General features: G+C 35.2%; 1 protein-coding gene across 1 annotated transcript; it reads left to right on the forward strand.

The window, feature by feature from the left end:
- The first annotated feature begins 788 nt into the window (after positions 1 to 788).
- Positions 789 to 9,602, forward strand: LOC115262100 (ankyrin repeat domain-containing protein 29-like). Its single transcript, XM_062847547.1, has 3 exons — positions 789 to 820; positions 1,147 to 1,474; positions 1,739 to 9,602. Exons 1-3 carry the CDS (start codon positions 789 to 791, stop codon positions 2,126 to 2,128), a joined length of 750 nt encoding a protein of 249 aa, XP_062703531.1. The 3' UTR covers positions 2,129 to 9,602.
- The last annotated feature ends 9,217 nt before the right edge of the window (positions 9,603 to 18,819 follow it).

Consider the following 18,819-nt stretch of genomic DNA (forward strand, 5'->3'; position numbering starts at 1 on the left):
TTAACATGGTTTTGAAGTTTCAAAAGTAAAAGGTAACTGTATCCGGAAGATTTTTGAAAAAAGAATCACAAATTATATTATTTAGAAAAGCATTTAATCCAATTTAATTAGGATCATATATTTTATATGATGAATCATTTTTGGTGATGAATAATTAATGATTGATTAATATTTTTTCTTATGATTATGATTACTGATTAATGATTAGATTACAAAAAAAGTGTGATTAAGATTAATGATTAATGATTAAATGAGATTTTTTTGTGATTATGATTAATGATTTTGATTAATCTTAATCACTAATCATTAATCATGATTAAATTTATGATTAATCATTAACACTCTGATTCAACTATAGATCCGGTTCTAGCGATTGCTAGACCCACTTTCAAGCTGCGGCGGCTAATTTGTTGCATGAAAATGATGTAATTGTTTACATCACTTTTACGACGCGACTGATGTGCAGCGAAAATGATGTGATATCACAAGAATTTTTTTTTGCTGTGCACCTTTTCTTTCATTACACAGCAAAAAAAAATCTTGTGATATCACATCATTTTCGCTGCACATCAGTCGCGTCGTAAAAGTGATGTAAACAATTACATCATTTTCATGCAACAAATTAGCTACCGCAGCTTGAGAGTGGGTGTAGCAATCGCTAGAACCGGATCTATAGATAAATCATATATAAGTAAAATATTGGCATGATTCGTACACTGATCCGTTGATTGTGAGGCATATCCCTTACCTCTCAGCTATTTCACCGAGTTAGAAGGAAGGTGATTAATATGATACTGGTTCTAGGTATCTTCTGGAATGGGTTTGTTGATACTTTCCGGTGCCAACCAGGGTATGCATGGTGAGTGTGATAATTGTTGGAAAACGATGTAACCGAGGATATTACGTTCGAAAATGAATACATCACCACAGATTACGCGCCTGGATATTACAAAATTATTTGCTGTGTACTTCGTCACTCCCTCCTACTTTAAAAGTATTAAGTTTATCGAGAAAAGCCAATAAAAATTAATCATCATAAAGTCATGCATGCGGGAACAAGCTTTAGTCAGGTTTAAGAGACACAAAAGCTGTTTTGTTTTTGCTAAAATCAATTCATAGGTTTACCTTGCAATCTCCATTTTTCAGGTTAATCACGGAACAACAACTACGAATTAAACGGTCATCTATTCTCAGTACTCTTAAATACCAAATATTTAATAATAAAATAGTTATCGAATACCAATCGTTTACCATTATCCATCTTTCCCTCTCGCAGGATCGCGCCACTCCGTTGTTCATTGCCGCCCAAAATGGTCACAACGCTGTTTTGAAGCTTCTGCTAGCGGCCGGTGCCCAACCGGACACCCCTCGGAACGACGGTGCCACTCCGCTGTGGATTGCCTCCCAGATGGGTCACGATCACATCGTTAAAATGCTTCTCCTGCATGGAGCCTACGTGGATGCCGTTCGTTGCGTAAGTACACCACTCACCTTTCCTCCCCAATTACCTACCTAATGGGGCTGTCCATAAACCACGTGGTCATTAGGGGGGGGGGGGGGGGGGGGTTTGGCCAATGACCATTTTGTATGGACAAATAAAAATTTTTGTATGGACTAATGACCACGCGGGGGGGGGGGGGGGTTGAAAAGTCCCATAAAAATGACCACGTGGTTTATGGACAGACCCAATTATCAGAACAATGGACTCTTCTCTATCCCCCTTCTCTCCCGCTTGCAGGACGGAGCCACGGCACTCTTCAAAGCCGCCCACAAAGGCCACAGTTCGGTGGTCCACGAGCTGCTCAAATACCGTCCGAATCTCGGTCTGATCCCGAACGGTGAATCGGCCCTGCATGCCGCGGCCCTCTTCGGTCATCTGCCGATCGTCAAACAGCTAGTTGCTGCCGGAGCCGACGTCAGCCTCAAGAACCAGGAAGGGATGACCCCGCTGCAGATCGCCCGACAGCAAAAGTATCACTCCGTCTATCAGTATCTGAAGGATCGCGAACATTATCTGCGGCATCAGAGCGCGGCCGTGGGTGGTGGGGGCGGTGGTAAGGGTATGGTGACTGTTATGTCCGGTGCGGGAACTACCGGTGGGAGCAGCGTGGTCGCAATAAAAAGCTAGGCGGAGGAGTCCGTTGCCGACGATGGCGGCGGCGGCGGCAACAACAATAATAACGCTAGTTGAGAAAAGTAAAATCTGTGTTGAATTTGGGGCTGTCATTGGTAAGGGTATGCGATATGCAGATGAAGCCACCGCGGCTGAAGTAAGGTAAGGTCATTCCACTCAAATTTGAGGTTGACATATCGCATACCCCTAGTAATTAGTGCATGCTTCGAACCGAATCCGGTCCCACACAGTGAGCGTGACAGCCAGTGTCTCTCGAAATAATGTCGTTAAAGCTAGTTTATAACGTGTTTGTTAGGATTGTTTTGCCTTTCTCGAACGCCTTGCACGCATTCGCGCTATGCCATTGTCATCGTCGTCGTCGTCGCCGTCGCTGTCGCTGTCGTATATAATGTATTCAATGCAACACAACAGATTAGAAATTAGACTAACAAATTAGAGGTATAAAGCAGTAAAAAAATATGTGCGAGGGGAATTCCCCTCTCGCACAGTCACAGTCAGTGATTGAGATGTGGCGCTCTGTGGAGATTTGTTGTTCTTTTTTTGCTCAAAAGAAATCAATAAGTGCATAAAACTAGCAGATTAGAGATGTAGGATAGGATAGACGACAGTAGAAAACGGCTTTCGTTGTGCGCGGAACGAAAGTTGTGGGGGCACAGCTTGTGATCAGCAGCGATGAAAGTTTTTCGGAAACAGGTAAGAGAAATGGGCAAAAATATGAAGGTAAAATCATAATCTTAATCAAATGTCAAAACATTTAATTATTGATTAACAAATGAGACGAGGGCAGATCGTTAATTTGTCGGAGAGCGTGTGCGCATGCTGGGCAGGATGTGATTCAGGATGGTATGCGGAAACACAGGTCACATTTTAATTTTATCTTTATTTGTTGAAGCATTGCCTTATTTGGAACCAAATTTAGTATATTAGTACTTAAAAATCTTTGTTGGAGCTGAACAAAGATCATATAATTTATGTTGTGATAAAATGTATATGAAAACGCTAGTGGTGGTTAAGATATTACTCCAGAGAACCAGTAGGAAAGTCCTGTAAAGTTTTCTTTAGAAATTCTTCTGGTACTTCTATTAAAATTTTTTCCAGAGTTTACTTCAGAAATTCTTTTAAAGAAAACACCACAAATTTTCCAAGGATTCCTTAATAAAATCTTCTATGAATTCCTTCCATGATCGTTAGACACTAAAAATTCGGTCATAAAATCTTTGATGATTGTTTTCAGAAATTATTCCAGCGGTGTTTTTTTTTATATTTTCTACCAGGTACTTCTGAAAACATTATTGAAGAGGATTTCCTTTAGATATTGCAGTAAGAATTCAGGAATTACTTCCACTAAGAATATTTTTAGACAACTTTCCGATAATTCCTCAAGTCTACTGGAGATTACTTTAGAAATTCTTTTAAAGACTCATTCAGCAATTATTTTGATGATTCTATCAGAAATTATATCAGTGTTTTGTTCAGGACATCATCCAGGGATTCCATTGTAAATTCATACAAGAATATCCCCGGGATTTTTTTAGAGATTCATTCAGAAGATTTTGCTGGGATTCGTCCAGAGATTCTTACATTACTAATTCCATTGATTTCAACAGAAATTTCTCCAAAGATACCTGTAGAAGTTCATACAGAGATTATTTCACTCGGAACTTCGCCACGGAATCTACACGGTGTTCAATAAGTTCGGATACACAGTAAAATAGAATTTATTTCCCGTATGTAATTCAGTTTTGCAAAGTGAATCAAATACAGTATATGTTTTGAAATAAACTGTCCTTTATCCTTTTGTAATTATTGCAAATGTGTCTCAAGTTCCTTTCGGCCGGCACGCACGTCTGTCATTGGTATTTCGTCTAGTTTTTATTGAGTAATGGTGTTAAGTTAAATCAAATTAGGTTGTTGTCCTCAGCATTAGTGGTAGCAACTATGGCCATACGAAATAATCTATAAGATTCAGATTGGGTGAAGTACCAACTCATTTTAATTTGATCTTTAAAATTGCTAAAATTGCCGCTGCACCTGTTTTATTGATTTTTGTTTTGTCAAAAAGCAAGGCTGCGTTATATCTCAGTTTAATCCATAGTTATCTTTTCCAAAACTTGATTATATCCCTATTGTGGCAAATTTGAACCAAAATTGGCTTTATATAATGTATTTATGCCTTTTTCATAGATTTAAGCACATTTTGACTAAACTTGCAAATTTATGACCATATCATCACTGTAATAGCAGTGTAAAGCTTTTGTCTATTAATTTAGTTATTTTAATTTAGTATAGTGAGATGTAAACTCAAAAGTCAACATTTTAGACTTCTGTAGCTTGAGCAACTTATCGAAAATTATTGCAGCGTGCTGGAGCTTATAAACTTTAGATACAACTAAGGCTTATAAAAAAAAGTAGGAAAAGACTTTATTCAAAACCATATGCTATATTTGATCAGTGTTATATGACCTTTCAATAAATACATTTACTTTGAAAATCTGAATTACAGATGTGAAATTAATTCAAGTTATATGGTGTATCCCAACTTATTGAACACCGTGTATAAGAAATTTATTCAGTTCTTTTTCAGAAATAGTTTCTAGAAATTTCCACAGAAATTAAGAAAAAGTAAGAAAAAAATCTCAAGAGATTATTGTTTAGGTATTTCTCCAGTTATCCCTACAGAAGTTCCTTCAGAAATACGTTCCACTTCCAGAAAATCCCCGATTTTTTTCAAATAAATTCTCAAATAATACTTCTTATGAATTTCACCATCAGTTTGCCCAAAAACTTTATCCGGAATTTCCAAGAATGTTTTCAAAAAATGCCGCCCTGGAATCCTTCAGTAATTTCCCTGGGGTTCTCCAGATTATCTTCCGGGGATTGTTCCAAGAATGCCTTCAGAACATTCTGCAGGAATTCGGCTGGCGATTTTTCAGAAATTCCTTTAGGAATTCAATTGCAAATTTCTTTACCGGTTTCTTCTGGAAAGCATGTGGAAAATTTCTTCAGGAATTTTAGCAAAAGTTCAATAGTTCTTTCATGGATTATGTCAGATTATTTTCAGGAATTCTTCAGTAGATTTCCAGAGATTTCTTCGAAAATCCTTTCAAGGGCTCTCCAGCGTTTCCTTGATAAGTTTCTTAAGAGATTTCTGCAGAATATCTTACAAAACATCATTTGGAAATGGTTGCTGTGATTCCGTCAGAAATATTTCTTGAGATTACAGGATTTTTTTCAGATATTTTTTTTTTTGAAGTTGTTCCAGAAATCGCATAAGAAACCCCTGAACGATATTCCAAAGGGATCCCTGAAAGATGTGCTGAAGGATTTCTTGGTAGAGCTCTTGGAGATTCTTCTGGAGATTCTCAGAAGAAATCCTAGATAATTTTCTGGAGGCATTCCTGGATAAAATTTCCTGAAGCAACTTCTGAAGTAATAGAGAAATATCAAGAGGATTAAGACTGCGTGAAGGAAAAAAAATGAGTCTGGAAAAGTCGAGGAGAAATTCTTAGAAGCAATTCTAAAGGAACCCTTAAGAAATTATTAGAGGAGTCTCTGAATTTCCTTAGAACTCCTCTAAGAAAGTTCCCATTAGTTTTCTCAGAAATACCTACATATATTCTTTCAGAAAATCTTCCAGGGATTGTTTAGTAAAATTTTCTGGAAATTCTTACAGAAATTCTGTATGAGATTCCTCCATAAATTGGTCCAAGGAACAATTTTAAGAAATATAGTAAATGGATTCAGTCGCATAATCAAGCAAGGTATTTTTTCAGAAACTCCTCCAGCGGTTTCTTCGAAGATTTTCCAGAAATTCTTTAGGAAATTTCCCCAGGGCTTCCTTCAGATATTTCCTAGAGGTTTTCTCCAGGAATTTCTCACTGAATTCTCAAGGTAGATTTCATGGATTCCGTGAAACTCCACCAGGGATTACTTTAGAAATTTTTCAAAGATTTTTTTCACATAGTTTCCTTTTTATTTTCTCCAAAGTTCCTTCACATGGCATGGCATAGCATAGCATAAATACTCGCAAAAATTTTGGATGGAGTAGTATAGTTGAATATTTCCATTGACCTCCTGATATCGCTACTATCTACAATGTCTCGGGCCTATCAGTTCGACACCCCTGACCAAGTGCTTCAAGCAATATTTTTTTGATGAAATGAGAAGATATTAAATAGAATTTTCTCCAACGTTCCTAGAAATTTATTAAGGAACCCCTACATAAAGCTTTTCTTGGATTCCATGGCTTCCTTTAGAAAATCCTGCAGAAGTTTCTTTCAGAAAGTCTTCCACGGGTTGTTTGGCATGTTTCTAAGAACATTTTCCTTGGAATGCTTTAGAAATTCCTATTGAATTTGTCTAATACATTTTTTCAGAATTTTCCCTTGGGGATCCACAAGTAATTCTCCGAGAATTCGTTTAGGAAAGCTTTCATGAGTTTCCTCAGAAATATTCCCATATATTCTTTCAGAAATCCGTAAAAGACCTCTTCCAGAAAATGAAATCGTCCACCGATTCCTGCAGAAGTGCTTCCAAAAGATTAGGATTTCTCCAAAAATTTCACCGAGGAATTTCATTAGAATTTTTTCCACGTACTCCTACAAAAACTTATCCATAGATACCTTCAGAAATTCTTCCAGGGATCTTATTAGATATTTCTCTGGAAATTCCATCAGAAATTTGTGGGCTTCGTGGCCGTGCGGTTAGCGGCGGCAGTCGTCTAGGCGTATCGTAAGCCTCGGAGTGTGGGTTCGATTCCCGCTTCAGTCGGTGGAAACTTTTCGTCAAACGAAAAATTCATCACTGGGCCACTGGGTGTTCTGTGTTGTCCGTTGTCTAGTGTAAGTAATGTGTTCAGTCTGTGCAGCCTCCGGCTGAAGACGGTGTGAATTGTCTTTAAAAAAAAAAAAAAAAAAAAAAATTCTGATTCAGATTTCTATTCCATGGATTCTCTCCTATCGAATCTATTCTATCCCTTCTTAAATTGCAGAATGAATTCGTGCATAAATTACTCAAGGAGATCGGTCTCATAACCCACCAAGGTTTTATTTTTCAGATACTCCTTCAGCGGTTTCTTCAGAAGATTTTTCAGAGATTCTTTGATAAATTTTCAGATGATTCCCTCAAGATTTACACCAGAAATTTCACAAAGAATTCTTTTAGGAAGATTTCCATGGATTCCTTCTGAAAGTCCGCCAGGGGTTACTTCGGAAATATTTCTAGAAATTCGCTTTGAAACCCCTTCGGAAATGTTTCCAGGGATTATCCTAACAGAGATTTCTTCAGATTTTATTTTAAAGATCTGTTTCTTAAATTCTACAAGTGACTTTTGTTCATAAAATCTTCCAGAGATTCCATCTAAATTTTGTGTAGGTATTTTTTTCAAAAAGTTTACTAGAAGTTTGTTCTATAATGGTCTAGGGATTCCAATAAAATTCTCATAGGAATGTATCTAGGTTCTTTTTTCAAGAATTTATCCAGAAAATCCCGCAGGAATTCCTCCAATTATTCTTGCATTATCACTTTCAGTGATTCAAGCACAAATTTCTTTGGAGATCTGCAAAAATCTTAATACAAATTTTCCTCTATAAATTTCCACAGAATTTTCCCCAGCATTTCCTTTAAGGAAAACTATGAATTCATCCATGAAATCTTCAAGGAATTTATTCAGATATATTTCTTAGAAATTAATACATGAATTACTTCAGAAACATGTCAAGAGTTTCATCTAGGGATCTTCACAGAAGCTTATCTAGGCGTTTCTCAAGGCATTTTAAGAGGAACTCGTTCGGAGATACGTTCACAGATTGCTCCAGGAATACATTTAGAAAGTGCACAAAAATATTCGAGGATTTCTTTAGGAATTTTTCTAAAGAAATCCTCAACACAATTTTCTAGGAATCCCACCGAGGGTTTCCCTAGGAGTTTCTCTAGGTATTTCTTCAGAAAGTTCCTCGGAAACTCCTCCTAAAATTGATCCCAAAAGTATTCTTGTTTTTTTTTCGGATATTCCTCTAGTGATTCAATCAATAGCACTTCCTGAAGTTTCCGCAGGGATTTTTCAGAAACTGGTTCAGGGATTCTTTCTGAAAATCCTGTTCGGAGTGCTTCTCTGAGATTCCTTCAATGATTTCTTCGAAAATATCTCCAGCGACTTTTTCAAAGCCTAAGATTTCTTTAGGAATATCAGCCAGAGATTTCTTCATATGGATTTTTAAATAAATTCCTCTAAGATTCTCTACAGTGATTCCTTCGGAGTTTCTACCAGGTATTCCTTCGAAAATTGCTAGGGGAATTCCTGCAGAAATTTGTACATATCTTTGGAAATTGCTTCCACGTCGTATCGAGTGTTTGCTCCGGCGATTCTGTCAGAAAAATCGACTGGGAATTGTCATTGATTCCTGCAGAAATTCCTCCAGCTATTCGTACAGGGATTTTTTTTCAGAAATTCTTCTGGGAATTTTACAAAAAATACCAGGAGAATTCTTGACACGCCCTTGAAGGAATTTCTACAGAATTTTCTGGAGAACTATCTTTAGAAATCCCTTCAAAAAACTCCAGGTATTACCTTTGAAGATTCCTGCAAGAAATTCTTATAAAATTTCTGGACGAAAAATTCTGAAGCAATTTCTTAAGTTATCGCAGAACGATTTCCTGGTTGATTGTCTAGGAGAATACTTTATAAAACTCCTCAAAATACATCTTTTGAAAAAATATGGGACATTTCTGAGAGCTCTGAAAGTTATTCCACGGAAAAAATGCTTGAGACATTTTTGGATGAATTCTTTGAGAAATCTATAAAGCAATTTCTGAATTTTTGCAGGATTTTTTGAAAAAATATCTGAACGAACTGGAGAACTCTGTGAAGGCAATCACAGACTTTTTTTAATGCCGAGGAATAGATTGTGCAATATTTGCTGAAGTTGCTGAGAGGTTCTACGGAGAAATTTCGGAAGCATCACTGGTAAAATTTCTTAAATAATTCCATAAGAATAGCATGCATAAATTCTAAGCAATCCATGATGGAATTTCTGGAGAAACCCATGGAGTAACTTCCACAAGTAGAGTTTTCAAGATGAATATCTTAAAAAAAAACACCAGGGAGAATACCTAAATAGATGGTATGAAAGATTCAACCAAGGCAAATTTCCACATTTTTTTTTCTGAAAGAGTTCGTGGAAAATTTTATGAATTCCCAAAGAAAACCACAGACAAATCTCTAACAGAATCTCCAAATCTTTGTGAAAAAAATAAAAAAGTGGAAGAATTTCAGCAAAATTTTAGAAGATTTTCTTGCAAACGTTTTAAAAGACTTTTTAAAGAAATCCTAAAGAAAAACTCCTGTAGGAAATAACGATAGTATTCCTGAAGGAATTGCTACACATCATACTTAAGGAGTAGCCGGCAGAGGGGGTATTTTCGGCCTTGGCAGTCTTTTAACGGCAGCAAAAACGGCTATTGCATTGTAACCCGATGGTTTCGGTTATGTATTTAACCTTTTCATAACCGAAACCGTCGGGTTACAATGCAATAGCCGTTTTTCCTGCCGTTAAAAGACTGCCAAGGCTGAAAATACCCCCTCTGCCGGTTGTAATACCTACAGTCGTAACGAAACATCAGCTTAAGGAGTAGTTAAATGGTAAGAAAAATATTCTAAAATAATTCTCGGAGGGATCTTCATAGGAATTCCTGCTGAATTCTCGTTGAACAAGAACTGCAGAAAATTAAAAAAAAGTATCATTTCCAAAGGAGCCCTGAAATTCGGAAACCTTGAGTATTCAGCTCTGTTTTTAGCATGACAGCACTGGTGCAAAGTTGATCAAAACGTCTAAAGAAATACTGTTGGAAATGTATCAATAGATTTTTACAGGAATTTTAATTTTTTTCGAATGAGTGTAACCAGTTTCGTACCTTTTAATTCCGCCCTAATTGCTTATCCTTTGACAGATACGCGTATTTTGACTACCACTTGTAATCTTCCTCAGTGTCAGTTATCCAGTAGATAACTTACACTGAAGAAGATTACAAGTGATAGTCGAAATACGCGTATCTGTCAAACGATAAGCAATAAGGGCGGAAATAAAAGGTACGAAACTGATTACACTCATTCGAAGAGCGTATTCGGCTTAGAGGGTGCGAAAAGTCGGTACAAGATCAGGAATTTTTAAGTTTTTCTAGGTGTTTCTTCAGATATTTCTACAGAAATCCCTTAAAAATACGTCCACTTCAAGAATTCCAGAAAATCAAAAAAAAAAATAAATAAATAAATAAAAATGTTTTGAAAATAATGCCTAATTATTTTTGATTTCCATCAAGAGTTATTCCAAGTAGTTTATCTAGAATTTCGTGAGGATTTTTTTTTTGGAAAATGTCGCCTGGGAATCCATGGGGTTCCAGATTTTCCTCTGGTGATTTTTCATGATGAGAGGTGGGGCAAATTCCTCCAAGGATTTCTTCAAGAGTTCAAGTGGAGATTTATCCGTAATTCCTTCTGGATTTTTTTTTTTGAAATACCTCTACCGATTCCTTCTATTGTTTCTCCAGGGACTCAGCACGGTTAGGGTTTTTTTTTCAGGAATTTAGCAAAGGTTCAATAGTTTTTGCACGGGTTATGTGAGAAATTCTTTTCTTAATTACTTTAAAAGCTTTCCAGAGATTTCTTCGAAAATTCTTCTCGATTTCTCGATTTCTCCTGGGATTCCTTGAAAAAATCCTTAAAAGATTTCAGTTCTTCCAGAAACCTTAATGACCGAAAAAATTTTTGGAGGAATCCCCGAACGAATTTCTAAAGGTATCCCTGGAAGATTTTCTGAGCAATTCCTTGGTGGAACTCCTGGAGATACTTTTGGAGATTATCAGAAAAAAAAATTCTAGAAAATTTTTTTGGGATTCTAGGAAAAAAATTCCCGAGGCAATTTCTAAAGCAATCACTGGAGAATTAAAGTTGCGTGATGGAACACCTAAACACTGGAAGTATTTCATAAAGAATCCCGGAGGAATTCCTTGATAAATCTGAAGGACATTCTGAAGTATTTAGGAAAAATCCCTCGAGGAATTTCTGAAGGAATCACAAAACGCTCTGCAGGAGATGCTGTGGAAATTAGCCGAGGAATTCTTGAAAAAATCCCTGAATAAATTTCTGAAGGGATCTCTGTAGCATTTTATGAAGGAATTCATAGACGAACCACTGGACATACTGCTGGAGAAATTCTTTTATGATTTTTTTTTTTACAATTTTGGAAGGAATTGATGAACAAAATCCCTGAAGCAATTTCTAAAGAAAACCCGTGTAAAAGAATCAGAATCCAGGAATAATTCTTAAAGAACTTTCTTATGGAATCGAAGTTTTTGATGGAATCTTCGAATGAATACTTGGTAGGGCTGAAGAACCCTTTGCAGATTTTACTACAAGAGTTTTTAGAAATGCCAAACAATAAATCTTGGGGTTATTCTAAAAAAAATGCCGTGTCAATTTCAGAATATTGTTCTGAAGGATCACTGGATAAATTTCTGAAGCAATTCCAGGAAGAATACTTGAAGGAGTTTCTGAAGAAATATCTTGAGAAACTCCTGAAGAAATTTCAAATTTTTGTAGGAGTTTGTTCAAAAAAATTCACGAATAGGTAAATATTCTGAAGAGGTTCCTGGAAAAACATTTGAGAAAAATTCTTTCTAAAATCATTCAAGCGTTCCTGCAAGATTTTCATAATAATTTTTAAAAACCCTGAAAAAATGTGGCGGTTTTCCTTTAAGTAATCGTACAGAAAATTTTTATGAAACACATTTTAAAGCAATTTGTGGAGGAATCTTTGCAAAGTTCATAATAAAAGTATCTGCAAAAGTGCCTCTTTAGTAATCATTCCAGAAAAAAAATCATGGAGGAGTTTTTGAATAATAATTCTGTATGCATAATCCCTCAGGGAGATACTAGATGCGTATCCTCATTTAGGGGCTGTTCATAAACCACGTAGACCAACATTTGGCCATCTCAGACCCCCTCCCCCTCATATACTTTTGTCCATACAAAAATTTAAAAATTTGTATGGAGCGTAGACTTTGACTAGACCCCCCCCCTCCTCCCAAAAAGTCTACGTGGTTTATGAACGGCCCCTTATTGGTTTTGGTTCTTTTTTTTTTTTGAATAACGGCTCAATATTTTCAAAATTTGATCTCATACACACTTAGAGGAAGAACAAAAGGTTTTTCCTATTTTTTTTTCCTGGTGGAAAAATTTTTAGTTTTCCCAAAAAACATTTTTTTGGAAATTTTGTTTTAAATCGTTTTTGTAAAAAAAAATCCACCACGAAAAAGTTCAGGAGATATATTTTCTCTAAATGTTTATGAAAACCGATTTTGACAATATTGACAATAAAAATAATAATATGAGGAAATGCACCCAGTTTCGCTTTGAAGAAAATTTCTTCCGCACTCCATACTAAACCTGTTCCGAAATATCCGCATAATTTGTTCATTGATTTGCTGGATATTTTACTTAATCTGGTTTGAAAATAACAAAATTGATCGTTCTTTTTTATAGTTTGGTCTTTTCAAGTTTCTTTTTACACCAATTCTGCATGATCTTGTGGTCAGAATGACCAAACCGAAAATGTTTGGCCAGTAGTATTCGTTTCTAGTAATATATATTTTCCATGTAACCAAACTTGAGAGGAAAAAGTTTCACTGGGCGATTTTGTATTTTATTACAAAATTAGAAAGAAACAACAGTCTATTTAATAAAAAAAATTGCCGAATAATCCATTTATAACTTTTCAATCTTCCATAGAGTCCCTGGAAGAATTTGAAAAGATGCAGAGGCTGCACAGACTTAATGAACATTAGACAAGGGACACACGGAGCATGCACGTAAAGCGTAAAGTGGGTGGAAGAAAACAGTAATAGGCCACTTTTTCAAAAAAGCGTATTCTTAAAGAGTTTCTGTTTTTTTTTACCTAAAAATCATAGAATTGCACGAAATAACGGAAAATATATAAGTATAAAAAAAATGATAAAGAATTCTGTGCTTCTTGACCCGATAACATTGAAGACACAATTGTTTTAGTATTCACTATTTCTAAATGCAATCCCAAAAATTAATTCCCACTGCATACCACCCTTAATTTGATTCCACCTGACATCGTCACGCCGTATCTGTTCCATCATGGGACTAATAAAAACAAAACCTCACGAATCGCCCTCGTACCGAATAAATAATCCTGCTAGCTAGATTCCTACTTATTGATGTCCAACTCCAAACCGGAGAAATTCACTAATAAATTCCCAATAACAACACATAGGTAGGTATCCCTCTCCGATAAGTATGCAAATGTAGCCAGTGTCAGTGCTTTTTAAAACAACACCAAATCAGTAGCGGCAAGCGCAGCCCAGTCGCAGTCGTAGTCGTAGTCAAATGTTCGATTTTGATTTGTTGCGATCGAGCGGTGAATCTACTGTTAAAGCACGGTAGCCATGTAGTCTTGGGACTTACGATCCGAAAGTACAGGGGATAGACAAAATGATCGGGACAGGCAAAATTTTCTCTTCTCAAAAAAATTTCAAATAGCTGTAACTTTTCGACAAGTGCAACAAATATTCTCAAATTTTCACTGTAAGTTGATCAACTATCTGTGTACCAGTGAACAAAATTCGGAAAAGGTCGAACGATTATGCACGAAGTTATAAAGATTCTAAAAAAAGGTAAAATTATCCGATAGCCAACTTTAAGCTGCTATATCTCCAGATTTAACAAACCGAATGCAATGAAATTTTGACCATTTATGACTTATATAATGAGCTTCGAAAAACTTTCGACATAACTAAAAATTCTTAACACGGAAGAAAATTATAACGATTAGATTATTTTTCTAATAAAACACCAAATTTTCTTAAATTTCAACATCGTTTAAAAATTCAAGATGCTAATTATAGTTCATTTAAATTCCCTCTGATTCTCTTGAATACAGATATGTTTTGAAAGAATGTAACAACATAGGCGGCAATTCATTGAAAAAGTAATGGAATGCATATTAAAAAAAGACCAATTTACTAAAAAATCATAAAGTTAATGAAATCGCTATAACTTTTTCTCTCGTTAATAACTTTAAGTTTTGTCAAACGTTTTTCAGAGCTCATTATAAGAGTCATAAATGGACAAAATTTCATTGCATTCGGTTCATTGAATCCGGAGATATAACAGCTCAAAGTTGGCAATCGGATAATTCTACCTTTTTCGAAAATGCTTATAACTTCGTGCAGAATAGCCCGATCTTTTCCAAATTTTGTCCACTAACACACAACTAGTTGATCAACTTACAGTCAAAATTTTAGAATATTTGATGCACTTATCGAAAAGTTACAGCTAATTTTTTGAAAAGTGGAAATTTTGCCTGTCCCGATCATTTTGTCTATCCCCTGTAGTAGTAGGTAATAGATAAAATATTGATATGGGGATGGGGAGATGAAACCGAATTCGATATCCCTGTTATACTACCGTTGTAAAAAGCGTTGATGATTTCTTTAAGATTAAGTTGATTCGTTTTACGGGAAGGAGATTTTTATCCACGACAGGACGTGGAATGTACGTTTTTCTTTTTCCTCACATTAGAGAAGTTACTTCTGCTGTAGTCATAACATGTTTCTATCGTTAAAAACTCACACACATAGTCCCATGCAGCAATACATATTTTGATAGATTAACCGGAAGCGGTCCTCGACCCTTTACATCCTAACACACCTTGAAATATAAACGTTGAATACCTAGTGTAATAAACTGTGAAAGAGCACTCCGTTACAGACTCACTCACGCAATGAATCGTGCACGCAAAAAAGTCCTACACAAGTATAACGTTCAACCATAAAAAATAAAGCACAATCGAAGCAATAAAAATCAAGTTCGACTGAAAGTAAGCGAAAAAAAATATAATACGAGCAACACATTCTCTCTCTGGTCGACGATATCCGAAAGCCATCTTTACGACCTTTCGCTGGACATCGAGTACGCGGTCGTGGTCACTGGGTCAGCCCGTTCCAGTGCCGGTGGATGACTCGCGTTTGTGATTGTAGGTGCAGTTGCTGTAAGTCTGAAAAGTGTTCGGTCAAACTGGTACATGGTTGACACAGAATAGGCCAATTTGAATCCATTCAACGGGTCATGAATAGTAATTACTGCGAGGGTCACTATTTCTTTAAAAAAAATAGAGCACGAAAAAAGGACACAATGTGGCATTTTCAGAAAGAGGAAAATGCAACGAACATTTCATGGCAATTTGATTTTCAAATTCAGGTCAGAGCCCTGAATAGTATCCAGACTAGAACTTGAATCAGGATTAACAGAAATCGTGTGACAAAATCAGTAATTGCTTCCAGTAGTTGCTGGAAAAATTCACCTATTAAATAGTGAATCCAGATGTAGCACCAGTTAGTCTATACATTATTTCGAAAATTCCTTATGACATTTCAAAAATTTCCTCTTTTGGAATTTTTTTTTTTTTAATTTTTCCAGAAGTTTATTCGGGAATTCTTTTAAAAGTTTCACGGAGAATTATTCCACGATCTCGCCCGGGAATCCATTCAAAAACTTCGGCAGAAGTAAAAAAAAATCAGGCGATCAATCCTTTACATACGAAAACCGATTTTGAAAATATAAAAAAAAAATACTTTAAAATGAGGAAACGATTCCAGTTTCGGCTCAAATGTGCTAGAGGAAATTCTTCCAGAAGCTCTTCTAGGAAATTCATCGAATTTTTTTCCAGGAGATCCTCCAATAGTTCTTCCAGAAGATCTCTAGGAAATTATATAAATGTTATTTTTTTTTTCAAAATTTTATCTCGAAATTCTACGGGGAATTTTTACAAAACCTTCTGCTAGGCATCTTCACGAAGTTCCTCAAAAAGCCTTCCAGAAGAGTTGTGAGAGCCAATCAAGAAGTTTTTCTGTCAAGAGTGCTACTGAGTTCTTCCAATAAATTTTCCCCGTATTATTTTTTTTAGAATTTTGTCCAGAAACTGCATTATTTCATTTGAAAATATTTTAAGATCTTTCAAAAGTTTCTTCGTTCGGATTTTTTTTTCCAAAAGTTTTCCAAAAAAATATTTGGGAAATCTTTCAGAAGTTTTCCAGAATTTTTTTCCAAGAATTCGCTCGAGAATTCATTTAGAAATTCTGATAGATGTTTTTTCCCGGATTTCTTCGGATATTTTTTTCCACGATCTCCTCCAATAATATTTCACAAATGATTCTTCCAGAATTTCATAATCACTCAAATGTAGAAACCCTCCAGGAGTTCTTCCAGATGTTCTCTAGGAATTTTTTTGCAAATGTTCTTCCAAAATTGTATCTCAAAATACTACGGGGAATATTTGCGAATGCTTTCGCGGCACTTCTCCAAGAAATTCCTTAAAAAATCTTGCAGGTTAGTTGTTAGAGTCCTTCTAGAAGTTTTCATCCAACGAGAGTTGTTGCCCGAATTTATTTTACCTCCAATAACTCTATTAATTCTATAGGAAATACTTTAAGACCTTTCAAAAGTTTCTTCTTTCTAGAAATTCTTCAGGGAATGTTTCTTAAAGATTCTCAGAAAATTATTTCAAAAACTCGTTTGAGAATACATTCAGTTGTTGGAACAGTTTTTTTTTGGGAATTCTTCCTTTGGTTTCTTCGGAAACTTATTGCGCTAAGGAGTGTATCGGAAAGTAGCTGAAAATGTTCAGGATGCTCTATCTCGAAGCTGGGTTGGTCTTTTCATTTCGGTTCTTCTATGAAATCTTCACAATATAGTTAAGTTTAGAACAGCTTGGAAAAATTTGGAAAATGTTTAGTATCATTGAGAATATGGATAAATGAATACACCTCACAAAATAAAAATCTGCACAAAATGCAATTTTGTGAAGATTTTTCAACATTTCAAAAATGTGTAGTGAATAAAATTTGTACGATAAAAAATCTGGAAAATATTGATGCTTGTTAACAGTTATGTACACATAACATATCATTCAACACCGACTTTCAAAATTCATATTTTCGATAGAAAAATCTCCTATATCTACAAAATGGTCCATTCCAAAAAACGTATATTTTTTTATCAAACTTTGAAGCTCTGCTTTTAATATCTTAAAAGGTCATATATTTCCGATTTTTGTTCTTACTTACTCGTCCATAAAATAAAAAAACATATCCTATTTGAAAAAATGCGAATTTTTCATTTTATGTATTTTTTATTTGCGTAAACATGATTTGGAAAAGCATATAAAAAAGGGGTTCCTCAAAAATGGCCTTTTTTCATTTTTAAGAATTGTGCTTAAATGCAGTGGAGATTTTTCTTGAAAAAAATAATTTGCCTATATCATGAGGATTCTGGAGCTTATTATATTTGCATAAAAAAGGTAACAATTTTCGAAATTATCGAACTTTTTCCGCAATTTCAATTTTTAGGAAGGTGTGCAAAAATTTAAAAACATGTGTTCAGTAATCTAGGTTAAAAACCCAGTTAAAAGAACATTTTTAGAAAATCATTAAAGCCATTTCTTTTTTCAAGGATTTATACAGTATCTCCAAAAATAAAATTACTTAAAAGTTGTATTAAACTATTTTTGAGGCTATTGTAAACATTTTCAACTACTTTACGATACACTCCTTATCTCCTCTCACAACTTTTAACTGTTGTTTCTTCCAGAATTCCAGAATCATTCAAATATGCTTGCGGAAGTTCATCCGGAAGCTCTTCCAGGAAATTTGTTAGAGATTTTTTCCAAGAAAACCTCCGGGAGCTTTTCCAGAAGTTATCTAGAAAATTTTTCCTAATTTTCTTCCAAAATTTTATCTTTAAGTTCAATGTGAAATTTTGACAGAAACTTCTACGTTGCTTCTTCCAGAAGATCCCCAAAAACCTTCCAGATATTTTAAAATTTATAAAAATTTCTCTTATATTTTTTCCAAATTTCCCCAGAGAATTATTCAAATAGAGTTTCTAAGTATTCGTCCAAAACTTCTTCCAGAGCTACTACAGAGATTTCCTTCGTCAGTTTCAGAAGCTGATTCAAAAGTTTTTCTCGAAATTCATCGGAAAATTCTTCGAAAAGTTTCTCGTTCAAGAATTCCTCTAGGAATTCTTCGGAGCGTTACTCCAGGAATTCTTCCAGATGTTCCACCGGAAGGTCTTCCAGAGGTTTCATGAAGGTTTCTTTAAGAAGTTTCTCATTCAGTTATTCCAGAAGTGGTTCTGATAGTTCTTCTAGCAATTCTTTCACTTTAAAAATAGAGTTTCTAAACATTCTTCCAAAATTTCTTTTGGGGATTTCAAGAGTTTCTACCGAGATTTTTGCCTTCGTTGGTTCTCTTAAGGCGGAACAGGGTGTATATCCTCATATTTTTAGTTCTTGATTTTTTTTTATTAAATAATGAAGCAATATTTCCAAACTGTTTCCCATTTTTGGAAACATGCTTTCCATTTTAGCAGAAATTTTCGAAATTTTGTTAAAAATGGTTACTATAAAAACGAAAAACATTTTCCACCAAGAAAACAAAAATCAGGAGATGCTTTTGAAAATATTGCTTCGTTATTTAATAAAAAAAATCATAAACCAAAAAATGAGAAAATGCGTCCAGTTTGCCTTAAGAGCTTATTCTAAAGTTGTTCCAAAAATTCATCGGGAAATTCTTCAAGAAGTTTCTTTTCCAAGAATCCTTCTGGG

Source organism: Aedes albopictus, chromosome 2, assembly GCF_035046485.1.
Source record: "Aedes albopictus strain Foshan chromosome 2, AalbF5, whole genome shotgun sequence".
NCBI classification, from domain to species: domain Eukaryota; kingdom Metazoa; phylum Arthropoda; class Insecta; order Diptera; family Culicidae; genus Aedes; species Aedes albopictus.